Below are 17,752 nucleotides of genomic sequence, written 5' to 3' on the forward strand. Positions count from 1 at the left end.
ATATATATATATATATATATATATATATATAAATAGTTCCAGTAAGTTTTTATTGAATCTTTGTTCATGTGTGCATGTCTGGGTCATCAGTGTTGGGGCACAATTCACTTGGATTCTGTGCCCCAAGGTATTACACCCAAACTCTAGGAAGAGTAGAACCGGCTTCACTAGAATAGTCCTGAAGCTTCAATCCACTGAAAACAAACAGAAAATTTAAAAAACACAAATTATACGGGACAGTTGGGTGTGCTCTGGCCTATGGCACCAAACTGAATTCTTAGTCCTGGAAATAAACTTATTGCATCTTTTTTTTATTATATCCTCCGTGCCTAGCAGAATCTGGCATGGAGGAGGAGCCCAAGGGATGCTTGATAGTGGAGAAAGAAAGGGAAGGAACAAGAAAAGGAAGGAAAGGAAAAAGAGAGGAAGGGTGGCCAGGAAGGCAGGGGGAAGGGGGGGGTGAAAAGGGAAGGAATTCAAATCAAACATTCCTACTGCACACTTTTAGAAGGTGAGCAAGATGCCCTCCAAGGTTGTGTTTTAAAGAAAAAGTTCTTCCCACGTGTAGTGTGCAGAAACGTCCTGGTTCCACCTGAAATACCCCAACCGCCCCTCCACTCGCTGCCCTCCCCGCCTGCGGCCTCGCTACGCTGGCCTTTCAGTCCCGCCCACTCCCGACCCCGTCAACCAGCCTGCCTAGCCACTGCGCCTGCGCCCATGGAGCGCTCAGCTGCGCGCCGTCGGGGCGGGGTCGAGAGCGGGGCGTTCCGCCGAAGGGAAGAGGAAGAGGAAGTTGGGGGAGGATCCTAGCTGGGAGTGAACCGGAAGTGTAAGCGCTCTTGCTTCTCTTCGGCCAGGCGGAACCTGCTCTGCTGGGCCCGGTGGCCGCAAAAGAACTTTCTATCTCCCGCCCCAACGGTCGCCGCGGCCAACTGCCTCGCCCGCCTGGCAGCCTTTCCCGCCTTCTCTTCCCTTCGGCTCCGCGCGGCCCTGTCTCCCTCTCGCCCCGCGGTATCCGCTTGCTGCTACCACCGCCTCCTCGTCTTCTGCCCGGCCGAGCGGCCCGCCCCGCTGCAGTGATGTGCGACAAGGAGTTCATGTGGGCCCTGAAAAACGGAGACTTGGATGAGGTGAAAGACTATGTGGCCAAGGTAAGCGGCGACGAGTGGAGTACGCGAGAGCACGGAGGTGGGATGCCGATGGATGGGGCTGAGGAAGCTGACGGGAGCTGGGTTGGCGGGGGTGGGGGCGGCGGGGGGTGGGGGGGAGGAGAACCAGCCGGGTTGGAGGTGGCACCGAGGAGAGAAGGGAGTCCGGGAGCGTCTATATTGAGGGAAGGGGTCCTGATGACGCGGTCGCGTTCCGTGCCTGGTAACTGCTCGGTGGTTCAGTCAGGCTCTTGTCTGTCTGCCTCCCTGGGGGGAGGGGAGGAGTGGTCACCCTCTGTTAGGGTCCCTTCTGAGCCCTGGTCACTTGAGTCTGGCCCTCTTCTATGCCTGAGTTACTTAAACCTTGCTTTGAATGGGGTAATTCTCCATCTTGGACCTGCCGGTTGCTGAATGAATCAGAGGAACGTCTTCTTGAACTTTGAGCCGGTTAAGAATTCAAAGTAGTCATTGACCGTGAAAAAAGAGTGCCGAAAATAGCAATGGTTACAATTCTGAAACTTGGTATCACTTCACTGTGAAGCCTTCGCTTTGGGTGTGGCCTTTTTCGTCTCCCACACTACAACACATACATCCTTGCTTCAAGTGGTAACGTTGTCCATTAGCGCCGGGGGGTGTTTAAGATACAGAATAGTTTTCCAGCAGGCACGTTGACTTCAGTTACTCCATGTTGATCCTTGATCCCATCTGAAGTGAAATGCCTAAACGTGTAATAAATAGTGTGCCGTTCATTCACAGTATATTTGGGGTAGGATCATGATGAGGAAAGCTCATCTCAAACCTACACTCAAAATGCAAAATTGAATCTGCATGGTGGTGGAGTGGTAACATTCCAGGCCGACCTGCTTCTGGACCCCAGAACTGTGCCTTTTGTAATTAGGAGAGTACTTACGTGTTTTTTGTTTTGTTTAATTCAGTGGTAATGTTAAAAAAAAAAAAAAAATCCCCAAAGTGTAACCTTAAGACATAACCTTGGAGGACATCTTCTAAAAAGTGTAACTTTAGGACATAGCCGTGGGGGGCATCTGACTCACCTTCTAAGAGTGTGAGAACTGGTTCTGGATTTTAGTTCTTCAAAGGATATGCCCACCGATGTGCTGCTTTGCCTCCAGAGATCTGTTAGGAAGCAACTAAGCAGAAGCAGAGTTTCTTAAAACTTGCAGGATTGTGCAAGGCAAGCTGCTGCTGGTCTTTAGTCTGTTTAATAAATACCATTACAATTTAGACTTTCTGCTTGCAGATCATGTGTTTAGCTATTTGCAGTGGATTTGTAGGACGCCTTCTCACCGCCCTCTCAGCTAGTGATAGTCTGAAACCTAACTTACGGGATGTTTCAATACAAAGTTTAAAGGAAGAAATTACTGGGGCGCCTGGGTGGCTCAGTCGGTTAAGCGGCCGACTTCGGCTCAGGTCAGGATCTCGCGGTCTGTGGGTTTGAGCCCCGCGTCGGTCTCTGTGTTGACAGCTCAGAGCCTGGAGCCTGTTGCAGATTCTGTGTCTCCCTCCCTCTCTGACCCTCCCCCGTCCATGCTCTGTCTCAAAAATAAATAAACAGGGGCGCCTGGGTGGCGCAGTCGGTTAAGCGTCCGACTTCAGCCAGGTCACGATCTCGCGGTTGGTGAGTTCGAGCCCCGCGTCAGGCTCTGGGCTGATGGCTCGGAGCCTGGAGCCTGTTTCCGATTCTGGGTCTCCCTCTCTCTCTGCCCCTCCCCCGTTCATGCTCTGTCTCTCTCTGTCCCAAAAATAAATAAAAAATGTTGAAAAAAAAAATTTTTTTTAAATAAATAAATAAATAAACATTAAAAAAAAATTTAAAGGAAGAAATTACTGAGACACTTCAATGCCTGGTACATTTTTCAGTGATGGGACGCCACAGTACTCGGGAAGTTGAGTGGGCTCTTGTTTTTCTGTTATGGAAGAAGCTTGGTTGTTTGGTTAACTTGAAATATACAAAGTTGGTAAGTAGTAAGGGAGCTTACACCTGCAGAACCAACACCATTTATGTGGTGTTTTCCTGGTACGTTATTTTATATCATTCTTGTGAGCCTTGTGAAATACTTTTATTAGTCCTGTTTTACAGAAACGCAGAGTACTTAAGACAAAAGTCCAAAGTTGCAGAGATAACAAATGAAGCCAGAACTGGACTGCTGGCTCCAAAACTTAGGCTCTTTAACTGCTGCATGCAGCCTCCCTATATAAAATGTAATTGTGAAAGCATATAACGCCAAGATTTCTAGTGGGGCATTCCCAAGGTCTACCTCAGGCAGATGAGTTACACCCACAGTCCTCAGTTACGCAAAAACACTCACGTTAAAATAATGATGGATTGATTTTTGTTGGTTTGTTTTGGAATCAGTCATTGTGTTGAGTTTAATTTTGTTTTTTCCCTATTACTACCACACTGCCTATTCTCATCAAAAGAGATGTGCATGAGGGGTGCCTGTGTGGCTCAGTTGGTTAAGCATCGACTCTTGGTATCTGCTCAGGTCCTGATCTCACAAGTTGTGGGATCGAGCCCTGCAGCAGGCTCTGCACTGACCGCATGGAGCCTACTTGGATCCTCTCTCTCTCTCTCTCTCTCTCTCTCTCTCTCTCTCTCTCTCTGCCTTTGCCTTGCTTGTGCGCTCTCTAAATAAATAAATAAATAAACAAACAAACAAACATTAAAAAAAAAAAGATGTGCATGAGAGGAAAACTAGACATTCACAGAAAAGGAAGTATTAACTGGTTTATCCGAAAAGGTTTGACTGTCTTGTAGTCCTACGAACAGTGAGCTTTTTCCTTAGTTTTATTGAGTAATTTGAGTCTCTTAGAATTCCGTTTGTTTTGTTAATGAAAAATAACAAAAACCGAAACCGCCAAAAACCGGCACTCCAGTTTTTACTGACTGAGCTCCCTTCAGGTGTCTCTTCACACTCTCAGGTGCTTGTAACATAGTTTATTCTGTTCTGCAGCCGTCTTCCCTGCTTACTCATTGACTCATCTTTTTCATCCGCCAGTTTATGGTACTCTCCTCATTATGGCACTCTGAACTTAGGTAATGTGCATTTATCTAAGTGTCTGCAAAGAAAGTACATAAAGCACCGTTTGGAGTCCTCTAGTTTTCCTTGTAAGCAGTAAGAACCTTTAAAATATTCTTCTCTACTCCTGTGAAGATGTCTCGCATAGTTAGTATACACGAATGGACCTGTAGGTGAAGCATTTTAGTATTCTCCCTCTTTAAAACTAGTATTTAAAAAAATCAGTAATTTTACTTTTCTACCTGCTTCTGACTTATATACAGAAATCTAAATATGGAGAGCCATAAATTACTGGTTTGGGGTGAGTTCATGAACTCTGAAAACTAAGTTCAGAGTCCCCAGACCATTGAAAATTATCTCTCTCTAAATGGAAAAAGCAGCATATAGAGAAGATTTTAGGTTAATCCGTATTAAATGTTCATCTGTAACATTAAAACAATGTCTGAGACAGTTTGGCTTCTTGACTGACCTAAAGACCATACTTGGTTCATTCGTTTTTCGTGGGCACCTTTCAGGTCCCACGCACTTTGCTAGGCCAGGCCTGATAGTGAAGAAATTGGACACAGTGCTCAGGAAACTTAAGCATCTGTATTCAGCAGACTTGTGTGGGAAAACTGTCATACTTTTAAAGAAGTTTGAAAACTGTAAGTAACATCTCACATAAAATTTGGTTTGTCCATTTGGAAAACGAGAAAGCCGGAAAGTAAGATAATCATGAGCAGCAGTAGTAGATACTCGTAGCCCCATTTTCAATCTGTATACATCTTCTGGGTGACATTACCCTTGCCTTGTCTGCCATTTTTGCCTGTGTGTTAATTTCTTCCATTGGACTTCATTCTGCTCTCACCTGAGCTCCAGACTTTCTAGTGGATAGTTCTGTTCAGATATATTCGATTGACCCCACATTGCCCTCTCCAAAACTGTTTTCATTTTTGTTGTCCCCATTTCGACTGATGACATCATGACCCAGCCGTTTCCCCAAATGAGAAATTGGGGGATCTTCCCAAATTTCTGCGTGTTATCAAGACTACCTTCTTAGTCTCTCGTCCATTCTTTACTCTCCATTCTTATCACGACCTTAGATTAATTGCTGTGTCTTTCCCACCTGGACTGTATTTTCCTTGACTATAGTGTTCCTCTCTTTCCTCGTCAACTTGCACATCTTAGGGGAGGGGATCTCTCTGTCACGAGAATTCTGGGCATGTTGTCTTTTTCGGCCAACCTCCTTCACTGCTCTTAAAATACTTTTATGATTCCCCATTATTAGTTTTTTAAAAAGCCATCTCTTCCGTAAGTGCACTCTGATCTGGCCGGGGCCTGCCTTTCTGCAAGCACTGTCTACAGGTCCTCTGCCCCAGACCCTGCCAGCTGTTTCTTACTTGTACATCTTTCTGTGCCCTCTTTTCTTCCTCGCCGAGCAGGTCTGCTCACCTCAATCCCTAACCCCCAACCTCGTGAGCTCCTCTTAGCGCACATATCACTTCTTCCAGAAAAACATTTGATTTCAAATGGTACACTGCTGCTTTTACTGTTTCACTTACCACATTGCTGTGACTTTGTTTACATGTCTGTCTTTAATTAGGCTCTGAGCCTCTGGAGCTTAGATATTATATTCTTTTTCATCTTTGTATCTCCAGTACAGTGCCAGGGAATTTCACACATTAAAAGCATATGTTCTGAGAAATTCTTGTCTTAACTTAGCTACAGTTTCAACATACTTCATTAGCAATATAATTGCTATTGATTACCATTGACAGAGTGATGTATATTGCCAGGTTCTAGCCGATACTCTGCAAGATCTTTACCAAAAGTTTCCTTTGCTTTTTACCAAAGCATTTCAATATAGCTAATAGTATCCCCATTTTAAGGATGAGGAAATTGAAACCTCAGAGAAGTTAAGCAACTTTAACAAGGCCACAAAGTAGCACAACTGGGATTTAAACCTAGAGCTGTCTGACTCTACAGCCCATATTTTTTTCTCACTGTATCAGTCTTCCCTGAAATGGTTATCTGGTGTCTTAGCTCAGAGTAGCTTAGCATCAGCACCTGAAGAAAGAGAAAGGGGCTTATAAGAAGTAGGCACAAGTTATCTCTGATCATGAATAATGACATAGAAAAATGGCTACACTTAGCAGTTTGGAAATAGCATAGAAACAGTATCTCTTATAAACTTTAAATCTCACTGGGGGCTATCTTTGCTCAGTGTACATCTATAAAGAGATGGATAGTTTGATAGCTTATGGAAACTTGTATTTATAGTCACACAGTTTTGGGGGTTTTTTTTTAAGATTTTTTTTTTTTAGTTTCTTCTACACCCAGTGTGTTACTTGAACCCACCACTTTGATACCACCAAGAGGTGGATGCTCCACCGACTGAGCCAACCGGGTGCCCCACATAGTCACACAGTCTTAACAATTTATATGTGTAATTATGATCCTGCGCGGTACAGAAAAACTTAAATTATGTCTGTCTGCTTTAAGAAACAAAAGTTAAGTATTGAGATTTCTTTTCAGTGGTTTAAATTAAACAGACTGCAGGGGCGTCTGGGTGGTTCAGTTGATTAAATGTCCGACTCTTGATTCCTGCTCAGGTCATGATCTCATAGTTCATGAGTTCAAGACCCGCATCGAGGTCTGTGCTGACAGTGAAATGCTTGCTTGGGATTCTGTCTCTCCCTCTGTCTGTGCCCCTCTCCTGCTCGCTTTCTCTCTCTCTCTCTCTCTCTCTCCCCCCCCTCCCTCCTTCTCTCTTTCAAAATAAATAAACTTTAAAATGCATATAAATTAAACACATTGTAATTTTTTCAAAATGTATGTTCTTAAAATTTTGTATGTCTGAGCACTGTGATGCCAAGTGTAAGTATAATTTCACTTACACATCATATAATTTCATTTACTTATCACATCAACCCATGAGCATAGTTAATGTTGCTAACCTCCATTTTAGAGACTAAGAGACTGAAGCAAAGCTTAAATAGCTTGCCCAAGGTCATAAAGCTCTTGACTAGTGAAGCTGAGATTTGAACTCTGACTTCATAGTTCCTTGCTGTGATACTTCAGCATGCCATTGACCTCCATTTCTCAGTAATGCTAGGTAACTCAGGAGATGCTGTATTATTGAATATACAAGTGTTAAAAATAATCACAGCAGGATGGTAATTATCCATTGAGACTACTTAGGGGTGACTTTTTTGGTAGATTTTGAGGATCCAGCTGTCCTAGATAGAGGCGAATGCTTATGAGATGTATTGATAAGTTGTCCCTTATAATCTCCAGCAGGTCCCATACATGTAGTCTCTTGTTTACATGTGCTTCTTTTTCACTTGCTGTGAAATACTATACATCAGGTCTGTAACTTCCCTTTCTCTGTGGTTTCCCTTCTTTCTCCGGCCCCCATTCTAATTACATCTACCTTTGACACCCTGGTAGGTTTTAAAAGCAACAATTGTGCACTCTTTGAAAGGATAGGATCTCTTGAACCTGAGAAAAGTATCAACTCTAATCTTGAGAAATTGCCAAGACTTATTGGGATCGCTTTTCACTTTCCTAATAAAATCGGCAATTTAAAAACAGTCCTAATTCAGTCTGTCTTGCATTTATTCATTTTAGGTGGTTTCCCTTTTCTCCATTCCTTTTTTAAAATGGCCAGTTTCTTACATCGAAAAGATTTGTTGCTGTGTTATGTATGCCCTTTCTGCATCAGGGCTCGTGACTCCGTCAGAAAGCAAATATATCAGCTTGTATAAATATAGGTGCCCCCAGAAGGTATAGAACGTTTAGTGTAGACACTTTTTTTTCTATTAGTCTGGTGTTTGTTTTGTTTTGTTTTGTTTTAATGCAAAGGAAGACCTTTCTTATATTGGGAGGCTCATGTTCACTCAGATGTCCACAGGCTATATATAGTGTTTTGCTCTAAAATTTTAGACAGGATCCTTACACTAGTGCAGACAATTAAAAGCGCAATAAGTTAAAGCCAATTTAATTATAAAAACAACATAAGCTTATTATTTAAAAGACAACTCTGTGTTGAATAAAATAAATTGAGACGAAGTCTCTCATTGCTCACTCCTCCTTCCCAGGTGGTTTCTTTAAAGTATGGCTTGTCAGGTGCCTGGGTGGCTCAGTCCATTAACTGTCTGACTGTTGATTTCAGCTCAGGTCATGATCTCCTGGCTTGAGAGTTGGAGCCCCATAAGGAGCTCAGCGTTGACAGGTTGGAGCCTGCTTGGGACTCTCTCTCTGCCCCTCCCCTACTCGCTCGCTCGCGCTCTCTCTCAAAAAATAGACTTGAGAAAGAAAATAAAATACAGGTTGTAGTAGGTATTTTCAAGACAGAAAAGCATAAAAAAGACAAAAATTGACCTATAATTCTACTATCTAGATAATGGCTGTTAACTTTAAAAAGTGAAATTAATTCAGGAACAGATTAAAAAATGCATCAGCTATGGCTCCCTTTCCAGGTCTCTTTGAACAAAGTGAACCATTCTTAACAGTTTCACCTAATTGCAGAAAAGCACTGGAAATTTACTTATCTGTTTCCCCACTTAAAAAACGATTCTGTATATACATACCTTCTGCACTTTGCTTTTTTTAATTCCTTAATAATTCATCTTAGGTTCCACATTGAAATTTATTCATCCTCTCCTTTTTTTTTTTTCCCCCTTTTTTCCGGTGGGACACAGCGTTCTGTTTTCTGTTTCATCGATGTACCATAGTTTATTTGACTAGTGTTCAATGCAGACATTTTTTCCGGCCTATTTTTGTAATTAAACAGTGCTGTCATGATTACCTATGTATAAACCTTGACAGCTTTTGAGGCTATATCTGTATTACCCTCCTGAGAAAGTTTTATCAACCTAGCCACAAATCAGTAAGCACATAAGACTAATTATTCTCTCACAACATCAGCAGCACTGGCCATCATGATACTTTGTAGTTTTTGCTGTTTGAATAGGTGAGAAATGATACGTTGCTTCAAATTGCATTTCTTTAATAAGAAAATCCAACATCAGATCTTTAGCATTTGTGTTCTTTTCCCCCAATTTCTTGTTTATTTCTTTTGTTCAGTTTTCTGTTAGGTAGTTGGTCTTTTTTTTTATTGATTTGTATGAGCCCTTTATAAATTAAGGAATTTAGTTTTTTGTCATATGTTTTGCAGATATTTTTTCCAGTATGTCTTTTGACTTCATCCATTTTGTTTTTCTATAACAGTTTTTACTTTTCATGTGGTAAATCTCACTTTTTCCCCTTGTGTGACTTGGATATTTTCTATTACAGAGATCTCTTTCTTTTTAAGATTATAAATTTGGTCTTCTAGAACTTTTTTCTTTTTTTTTTTTTTTTTTTTGGCATTTTAGGTAGTTGATACTTCTGTTATTTATTTTCAAGTAAGCCACAAAACAGGAATGTAATTTGTGTGTTTTTCTGACAGTTTGTTTCCGTACCATTTATTGTGTAATTTTTTAATTTGTTCCTGAATTAATAATCTGAACTACTGTCTTCATCATAAACAGAATTCCAGTATGTGTTTGGATTTCTTGCTCTATTTCGCTCCATACTAAATTGTTTTAGTTACTGTAGCTTCAGTATTTAGAATGGAGTAGAGCCATTTTCCTCATATCCTTTTTAGAATTTTTGTAGAAAGGTTCCTTTAAGATTTTTTTCCCTTTTCTTTTGTCTCAGGGAAAATGGGAGCATTTTTTGAATGACTTCAAACTTAACCCTTATGTCTCCATAAGCTTTAGACATTTTTTTCCCTAGAATGCTGGTATCATGTAATCTAAAGACCATAACGCTTTAGATTTTAATTCATTATGAACTATCTTAAGATCAGAGGATATAGTGCAGCATGGGAATATTCTATATCAAAGTATTTGTAACAGTGAAATTGTGTTTAGGCAATCAAATCACAGCTGAATTGATAATTAAGAGTTAATAGGTACTATCACAAAGGCTACCTTACGGTAAGAAATACGACTGAAATTAATTTTTTTTGCAACTGTATCTTTTTTTTTTAATTTTTTTTTCAACGTTTATTTATTTTTGGGACAGAGAGAGACAGAGCATGAACGGGCGAGGGGCAGAGAGAGAGGGAGACACAGAATCGGAAACAGGCTCCAGGCTCTGAGCCATCAGCCCAGAGCCCGACGCGGGGCTTGAACTCACGGACCGCGAGATCATGACCTGGCTGAAGTCGGACGCTTAACCAACTGCGCCACCCAGGGGCCCCACAACTGTATCTTTATTAATAGTTCTGATAAGCTTGGGCGGTTGGTTTTTCTTATTCTTTTTTCTTCTCTTTTCTTTCTTTTCTCTTTTCTTTTTTCTTTTTTTAGTCCACAAAACATTACAAAGATGGAGAGGGGCTGTGATTACTGAAAGCAATGAGAGAAGAAACAAAAACATGAGCCGACCCGAGAAAATGAAGGGCCAAGAGTCATATTACCTTAAAGTTCTAGAGGCCCATACAATAATGAATATGTATGAATGTAACTGTGAGCTTCATGAATAGTTTAAATTCGGTCCACTTTTCTCTTATTTAAAAAATCGGACACGTGTATATTTTGGAAAGATTTCTATTTGACTATATAAAATAAAGAACATTTTGGTACTTAGGTCTAAATTCTTGACCTTCTGAAAAATTTAGGCATCCAAATAAGGGGGTTTTAGAAGCTAAAACACTCTCCTTAGGGAATTTGGGATTTCATTGTTGATTTAGCTATCATGTTAATGGCTTTGGAATTAAACCCTCTAGCTGTGGTTCTCTTAACTAACTGGATCACTTTGAGTGAATGAGTTAACTGCTCAGAACCAGAGTTTCCTCACTTGGGAAAAAATGAGGATGTTTATAAGACCCTCTTGATATATTTAAACTGTGTACCTTTTTCCCTGGCATGTGGTGAAGTGTTAGCCAATAAACGTTAAGCCGTTGTTACTCATGATAGTGACCATAAATATGTTTAGAAGCAAAGCTACTTAAATATCCGTCTAGTCCACCTCCCTTATTTTGTAGAGGAGGAAAAATTAGGTGTTAAAGGGCTTGACCCAGATCATACTGCTAACAGGTATTAGGATTTTAATGCAGTTTTCTGGAACCAGAACAGATTTTTTTCACTATATTATGGTATTTTATAATAAAGTACTTTATACTTTATTACGTCTGATGGAATATTTTTTGCCTACCCTATCTGCTTAGTAAATTTCTGCTTATTTTTAAGTTCTTGTTCCGCATAGCATTCACTGTGCAGTTAATTCCTCATTTATGCCAATGTGGTATCAAATATAGATATAGTATCTAATATAGAATATAGATATCTAATATAGAACTTTTTCACTGTGTTTATGCTGTAGTGCAGTGTTTCTTACACCGGAGAGCTATGGGCTCCTGATTTGACTGACAAGTCCGTAGACTTGAATTTGAAAAACAGTGGTTGAGAAACTCAGATCTTCTTCTGTAGAACTGTTGCTCGTGTCTTTAAGTTTTGAATGTTCAAAAGAGTTTTTGTCTTACTGGTTTAAAAAAAAAAAAAGGTGCATGTGTAGGAGTGAATCGCTTGTTACCATTTAGATATTGAATAGTGCCTCTCAGGGGCGCCTGGGTGGCGCAGTCCGTTAAGCGTCTGACTTCAGCCAGGTCATGATCTCGCAGTCCGTGAGTTCGAGCGCCGCATCGGGCTCTGGGCTGATGGCTCAGAGCCTGGAGCCTGCTTCCGATTCTGTGTCTCCCTCTCTCTCTGCCCCTCCCCCGTTCATGCTCTGTCTCTCTCTGTCCCAAAAATAAAATAAACGTTGAAAAATATATGTGTAAAAAAAAAAAATGAATAGTGCCTCTCAAACTTGAGAACTCAGAGATTACCTCCCCGCAAAATATGGTGTAGATCTTTTTTTATAATTTTTTTTAACGTTTATTCATTTTTTGAGAGACAGAGAGAGAGACAGCATGAGTGGGGAAGGGGCAGACAGAGAGGGAGACGCAGAATCTGAAGCAGGCTCCAGGCTCTGAGCTGTCAGCACAGAGCCCGACGTGGGGCTCGAACTCACAAACTGTGAGATCATGACCTGAGCCGAAGTCGGACGCTCAACCGACTGAGGCACCCAGGCGCCCCAATATTGTGTAGATCTTGATTTAAGGTGCAGTGTTTGTAGTGGGGCTTTTGTCTTTTTAGGGGTGGGGGTTCCCAGAATTTGAAGGCCCTTCCTTCTTATATAGTAGGAGTCTTGGTGAAATGCAAGGCTTGGCTCCTACCACAGTAAAAGCCAAAAAGGACAAATAACTTGCTTCTTCCTGCCTGCACTTAAGAAATGGGCCCATAATCCATAACCCTAATTGGATGCTTTTACCTGGAGCTGATACAAAGACTCGGGCACTGTAACGGATGCAGTGGCAGCAGTAAAACCTGCAGTTTCAAAAAGAGAAGTAGTGTTGTGTATATTGTGGCCTCTCTTCTGTGCCCAGATGATTCTCTGAACATTTTGGTTTTATTTCTTGTTTTTAAGCCTCTTTCATTGCTGTACGTTTACTCAGCTTGGTTCTTCAACCTTCACAATAATTCTGAGAGATACTTTTATTATTTGTTTAATGCATTCCATTCCTGTTCATCATTATGAATTGCTTTCCACTGCTTGTAATTAAGAGCCCCATATGAATTTTTACCTGCCTATTCTCCATTATTATGCCGTGAACTTTTTGAAGATAAAAAACCATCTTGTGTTTCCAGTATTTATCACATTGTCTCTTTTCTGCCGTATAGTTAAGTTTGGGTTGAATTGGTATTCTAGGAACTAACCCTTGCTTTGTTGTTTCCAAAGTTGTTTTACCATATTCCTCTTTGTGAGAGTTGTTTTTCGTATAAATGATGTTCCTTCATTTCCTCTCTTGAAAATGGCTGTTTTCAAAGTCTTTGTTTTAAACTCAATAAGTTCCGCCCAACTTTTTCATACTATTACAATAGTTGTGGAATACAATGATAGTGACGATAGTTGCCTAGATATAACACCACCTTCCGCTTGTAACCTCTCATGGCCATCACTTTAGAATTTCAGTGATGAATTTTTAAAACCATACAGTCTGAGTAAAAGTGAAGGTAGTTTTATGCTTGTTTTCTTGTGAAGAATAAGCAGCATCATTGCTTTTTCACTGGTAATAATGAACAAATATTAAAATCTATACTTAAGCCACATTGCTTAAAACAGTATGAAAGCACGTGGACCATCAAACCAATAAAATTGAAAGCTTTCCAGCTGCAGACCAATTCCTTGGAAAACACCTTTATTATTTACTTTAAAGCTCTCTTTAGAAGAGTAATTATACTTTCACTTTGCATTCCAGCACACCTGGGTTTGAGTGCCAACCCTACCACGTACTAACTTTGACCAAGTTGATTAATTCCATGAGCCTCAGCTTTCTCATCTGCAAGTAGGGATTGTAGTAATAACCAATTCAGATGTTTTATCTAATTTTTAAAAGAGATACTGAATGTAAGAGTCAGCATAGCATTACCTAACAGATTATAACTGCATAGCACATGTCTGCTATTTGAGTTGCTTTTATGTAGATCCATTCCTAAGAGGAGTCTTAGGCCAAGGCTGTCTTAGGTTTTGTGAGCTCTACAGTCTCTATCATCAGTATTTATCTCTGCAGTTATGCAAAAGCAGCCATGGATGATATATAAGCAGATAAGCATGTCTCTGTTCCAGTTACACTTTATTTACAAAACCAGGCAGCAGGCCGGATTTGACCCATGGGTCAGAGTTTGCTCATCCCTGTATAACACTGAAGTTACAAAAACTGGCTTGTCTAATAAACTAAGTTTTATTTCTTTCTCCTCAAGATTTTGAGATCTAAAGTAATTAACATGTGTGATCAAACATAACACTTATTTTGGGGCTCAACATTTCCAAAAATATGATTCAGAAATCTTTCTGCTGTAAAGATACTGAAGGAAGAACAAGACTTGGAAAAGCCACATGTAGATAAGGGGATGAGAAAGAAAGTTCAGTGAAATTCTCTAAAAGAAAAAGCAGAGTCTTAATAGTAAATTTGAAGCTTAGGCAAGAGGCCTAGAATTATTCTGAAAAATAAGAATCATTGCTTGTATACATGCAGATAAGAACTGATTTAAATCATTAAACTGAAAGGGAATTCTACAATCTATAATCTTTTCGGTTATCAAAGGTCATTATTCATCAGAGTATTCCAGAATTATTCTCTCTCCAGTCCTAATGCCAGTCCCACAACCTCACTTGATTTTCAAACTCTGGAAGAGAAAGAGAAGGCTAGTTAGTACAGTTTTCACTGGTTCATACATAATTCATTCAGCAGATACCATTAAGCACTTACAGTGCTTAGTAAGCATAGAACTTAACAACAGTGAATATTTCTGAGGATCCATTTTCTTCAGTAGGTTCATTTAAAAGGCTGTACAGGATAAACAACAAATAAGGTAGTTGTATAGGTTCTGAATAAATTATTTTCCTATTTAAAACATGGCATACAAATAAAACTTAGAAAGCAACTATACAAATGTGTTTAAATTCTACAACTATATAAAAATAGTAGACTGCTTTAAGAGCCAAGAAGTAGCCATATTTGATTGCAGTAGAGAGGAGAATCAGTGCTATAGAACATCAAATTCAAAACGGACGATAATGGGGCACCCGGGTGGTTCAGTCGGTTAAGCATCCAACTTCAGCTCAGGTCATGATCTTGTTGTTTGTGAATTTAAGCCCCACGTCAGGCTCTGTGCTGACAGTTCAGAGCCTGGAGCCTGCTTCGGATTCTGTGTCTCCCTCTTTCTGCCTCTTCCCCGCTCACACTCTGTCTCTCTCTCTCTCTCTCTGTCTCTCTCTCTCTGTCTCTCTCTCTCAAAAATAAACATTAAAAAATTTTTTTTTGAAATGGAAGAATGGGAACAGAATGCCTTCTCTTTGAGTACTTACCCTGTGCAAGGTATGGTCCTGTATAATAAATTAATATAGATACGCATATAATTTAATCTCACATCTACCCAGGTAGGCTTAATCTCCATTTTATAGTTAGAGAAATGAAAATTAAGCAACTTGCCTGAAATCCTACAGCTCGTAAGTAGAAGGACAGGATTTGATCTGACCCATCCAGGAGAGTACTCTTTTCCCATCATTTGCATTGAAATTTTTCAGAGCTACAAATGAAATAGATAGGGGGAAAATTGAAGATTATTACAGTAGGTAAAGCATTGAGATGGAACCAGCAAAAGATAGGGAAGAACATACAAGTTTGAACCGATAAATAGAAATACAAGTTTTCACAACTGAAAACACCCAAAGTTGGACATACAGGGTCCCCATCTTTTATTCGAAATCAGTAAACACAAATGAGGAACAAGACACATCTTAGATAAAATGATTATGAAGTTTTTTTTGTTTTTGTTTTTTTAAGTCTGTATGCTCATGGGAAAAATTATAACATTAATTTTAAGGGGTTACGTCATCTTTCCTTTATTTTTTTTTAAGTTTTTTTTTTTTTTTTTTTTTTAACGTTCATTCATCTTTTGAGAGACAGAGACACAGAGCGTGAGGAGGGGAGCGACAGAGAGGGAGACAGAATCCAAAGAAGGCTCCGGGCCCTGAACTGGCAGCACAGAGCCCAACGCAGGGCTCGAACTCACAAACCATGAGATCATGACCTGAGCCGAAGTCAAATGCTTAACCCACTGACCCACCCAGGCGCCCCCCTTTATGTTATTTTTGATGGCACTGGAAAACAGTGAAACAAGCGTTTGTGTCAGGAATAAAACCTATAACATGAATTCAAGTTGTCACTCCTGTACGATGGTGACAGAAAAACAAATCTTAAGAAAATATGTACACCCTCCCCTTCCCACTCAATAGATTTCTGTAGAGATTGCGTTTAAAATTGTAGGAATTGAATTACTCTTCCCCTTCTTTCTCCCTTGCTCCCTCCTTTCCTTCCCTTCTCCCACTCCTTTCCTATCATGGGTTTATTTACAGATACAGACTTTAGGAATGTAAATCATTGGATCCTGACAGAAGATATTTCCCTGGCTACCTAAGATTTTAGGAATAAATTCCAGCTGTGGAGCCATGAATTAGTTTTCTTGAAAATGAGGCTAATTTTTGATCATATTAATTTTTCCAAATTGAGATACTAGTAACAATGTTTTGAGTGGATTTTTAAAATTTTGGTAGTCTTTCTAAATATAAATACATGCATTTTGTAAAAATTTCCATTTTATACCACCAGTAAAAATTTTAATACTTCACTGTTTCCATAGGAAAATTTCTAAGTGTGACTAATGGCTTTAAAACCTGCCAAAGAAGAGGGGTAATTGGGTGGCTCAGTCGGTTAAGTGTCCGACTTCGGCTCAGGTCATGATCTCATGGTTCGTGAGTTCGAGCTCCACTTCGGGCTCTGTGCTGACACCTCTGCCTGGAGCCTACTTCATAGTCTCTGTCTCCCGCTTTCTCTGCCCCTCTCCCGCTCGCTCACTCTCAAAAATAAATAAATGTTAAAAACAAAAAATTAAAGAAAAAAACCTCCAAAGAAGAAAAATAAAGTGAGCTTTTATTAAGTAAATCAACTATATAAAACTAAGTGACTGAAATAGTCATCTTGAAAAAAAAAAAAAAAAAAAAATACAATAAAAATTCTATGTAGGGGCACCTGGGTGGCTCAGTTGGTTGAGCATCCAACTCAGACTCAGGTCATGATCCCAGGGTTGTGGGATCAAAGCCTACATCAGGCTCCACAATGAGCATAGATTGTGCTTACGCCTGCTGAAGATTCTCTATGCCTCCCCCCACCCCCCAACCCCTGGCCCCTGTTCACGCTCTTTCTCGCTCTTTAAAAAAAAATAACAAAGTTCTTGTAATATATAGATAAGGGAACGTACCATAAAATTTGGGGCCTTACCTTTCATGGACCTTCATTTAAAAACATTTTTTGTTAGTAAAGAAGGTAAATGCTTAACACTTTTATTAGTTAAAAATACTTACAGGGGCGCCTGGGTGGCGCATTCGGTTAAGCGTCCGATTTCAGCCAGGTCACGATCTCGCGGTCCGTGAGTTCGAGCCCCGCGTCAGGCTCTGGGCTGATGGCTCAGAGCCTGGAGCCTGTTTCCGATTCTGTGTCTCCCTCTCTCTCTGCCCCTCCCACATTCATGCTCTGTCTCTCTCTGTCCCCAAAATAAATAAACGTTGAAAAAAAAATTTAAAAAAAAATACTTACAAAAATAAAAAGTTACGCATTACATTCGCATTTAAATTTTTCTCTGGTTCATATTTTATTTGATTTTCATTAGTTCTGTGTGATACTGGCGAGTAACTTAATGAACATGAATGTATAATTTGAACATATAATTCCAGAACCTTGAATAGTCCTAAATTAAGAATCCCAGAGACAGAAAAACATAGCTATTTACATGAACTATGTTAAAAACACAGGACTTTGGGTCACCTGGGTAGCTCAGTCAGTTAAGCGTCCGACTCCTGATTTTGGCTCAGGTCATGATCTCACCATTCATGGGATCAAGCCCCGCATGACAGTGAGAATCCTGCTTGGGATTCTCT

At 40.2% G+C, this 17,752-nt stretch overlaps 1 protein-coding gene across 1 annotated transcript in view; it reads left to right on the forward strand.

The window, feature by feature from the left end:
- Positions 1–789: 789 nt before the first annotated feature.
- The window catches only part of MTPN (myotrophin), a 59,224-nt gene continuing 42,261 nt past the window's right edge, over positions 790–17,752 (forward strand). The window contains exon 1 of the mRNA XM_040471870.1: positions 790–1,151. Coding sequence (XP_040327804.1) covers positions 1,080–1,151 — 72 coding nt within the window. The 5' untranslated portion in view covers positions 790–1,079. The remainder of the gene's footprint in view (positions 1,152–17,752) is intronic.

The sequence above is a fragment of the Herpailurus yagouaroundi genome, unplaced genomic scaffold, assembly GCF_014898765.1.
Source record: "Herpailurus yagouaroundi ecotype Mexico unplaced genomic scaffold, PumYag 100, whole genome shotgun sequence".
NCBI classification, from domain to species: domain Eukaryota; kingdom Metazoa; phylum Chordata; class Mammalia; order Carnivora; family Felidae; genus Herpailurus; species Herpailurus yagouaroundi.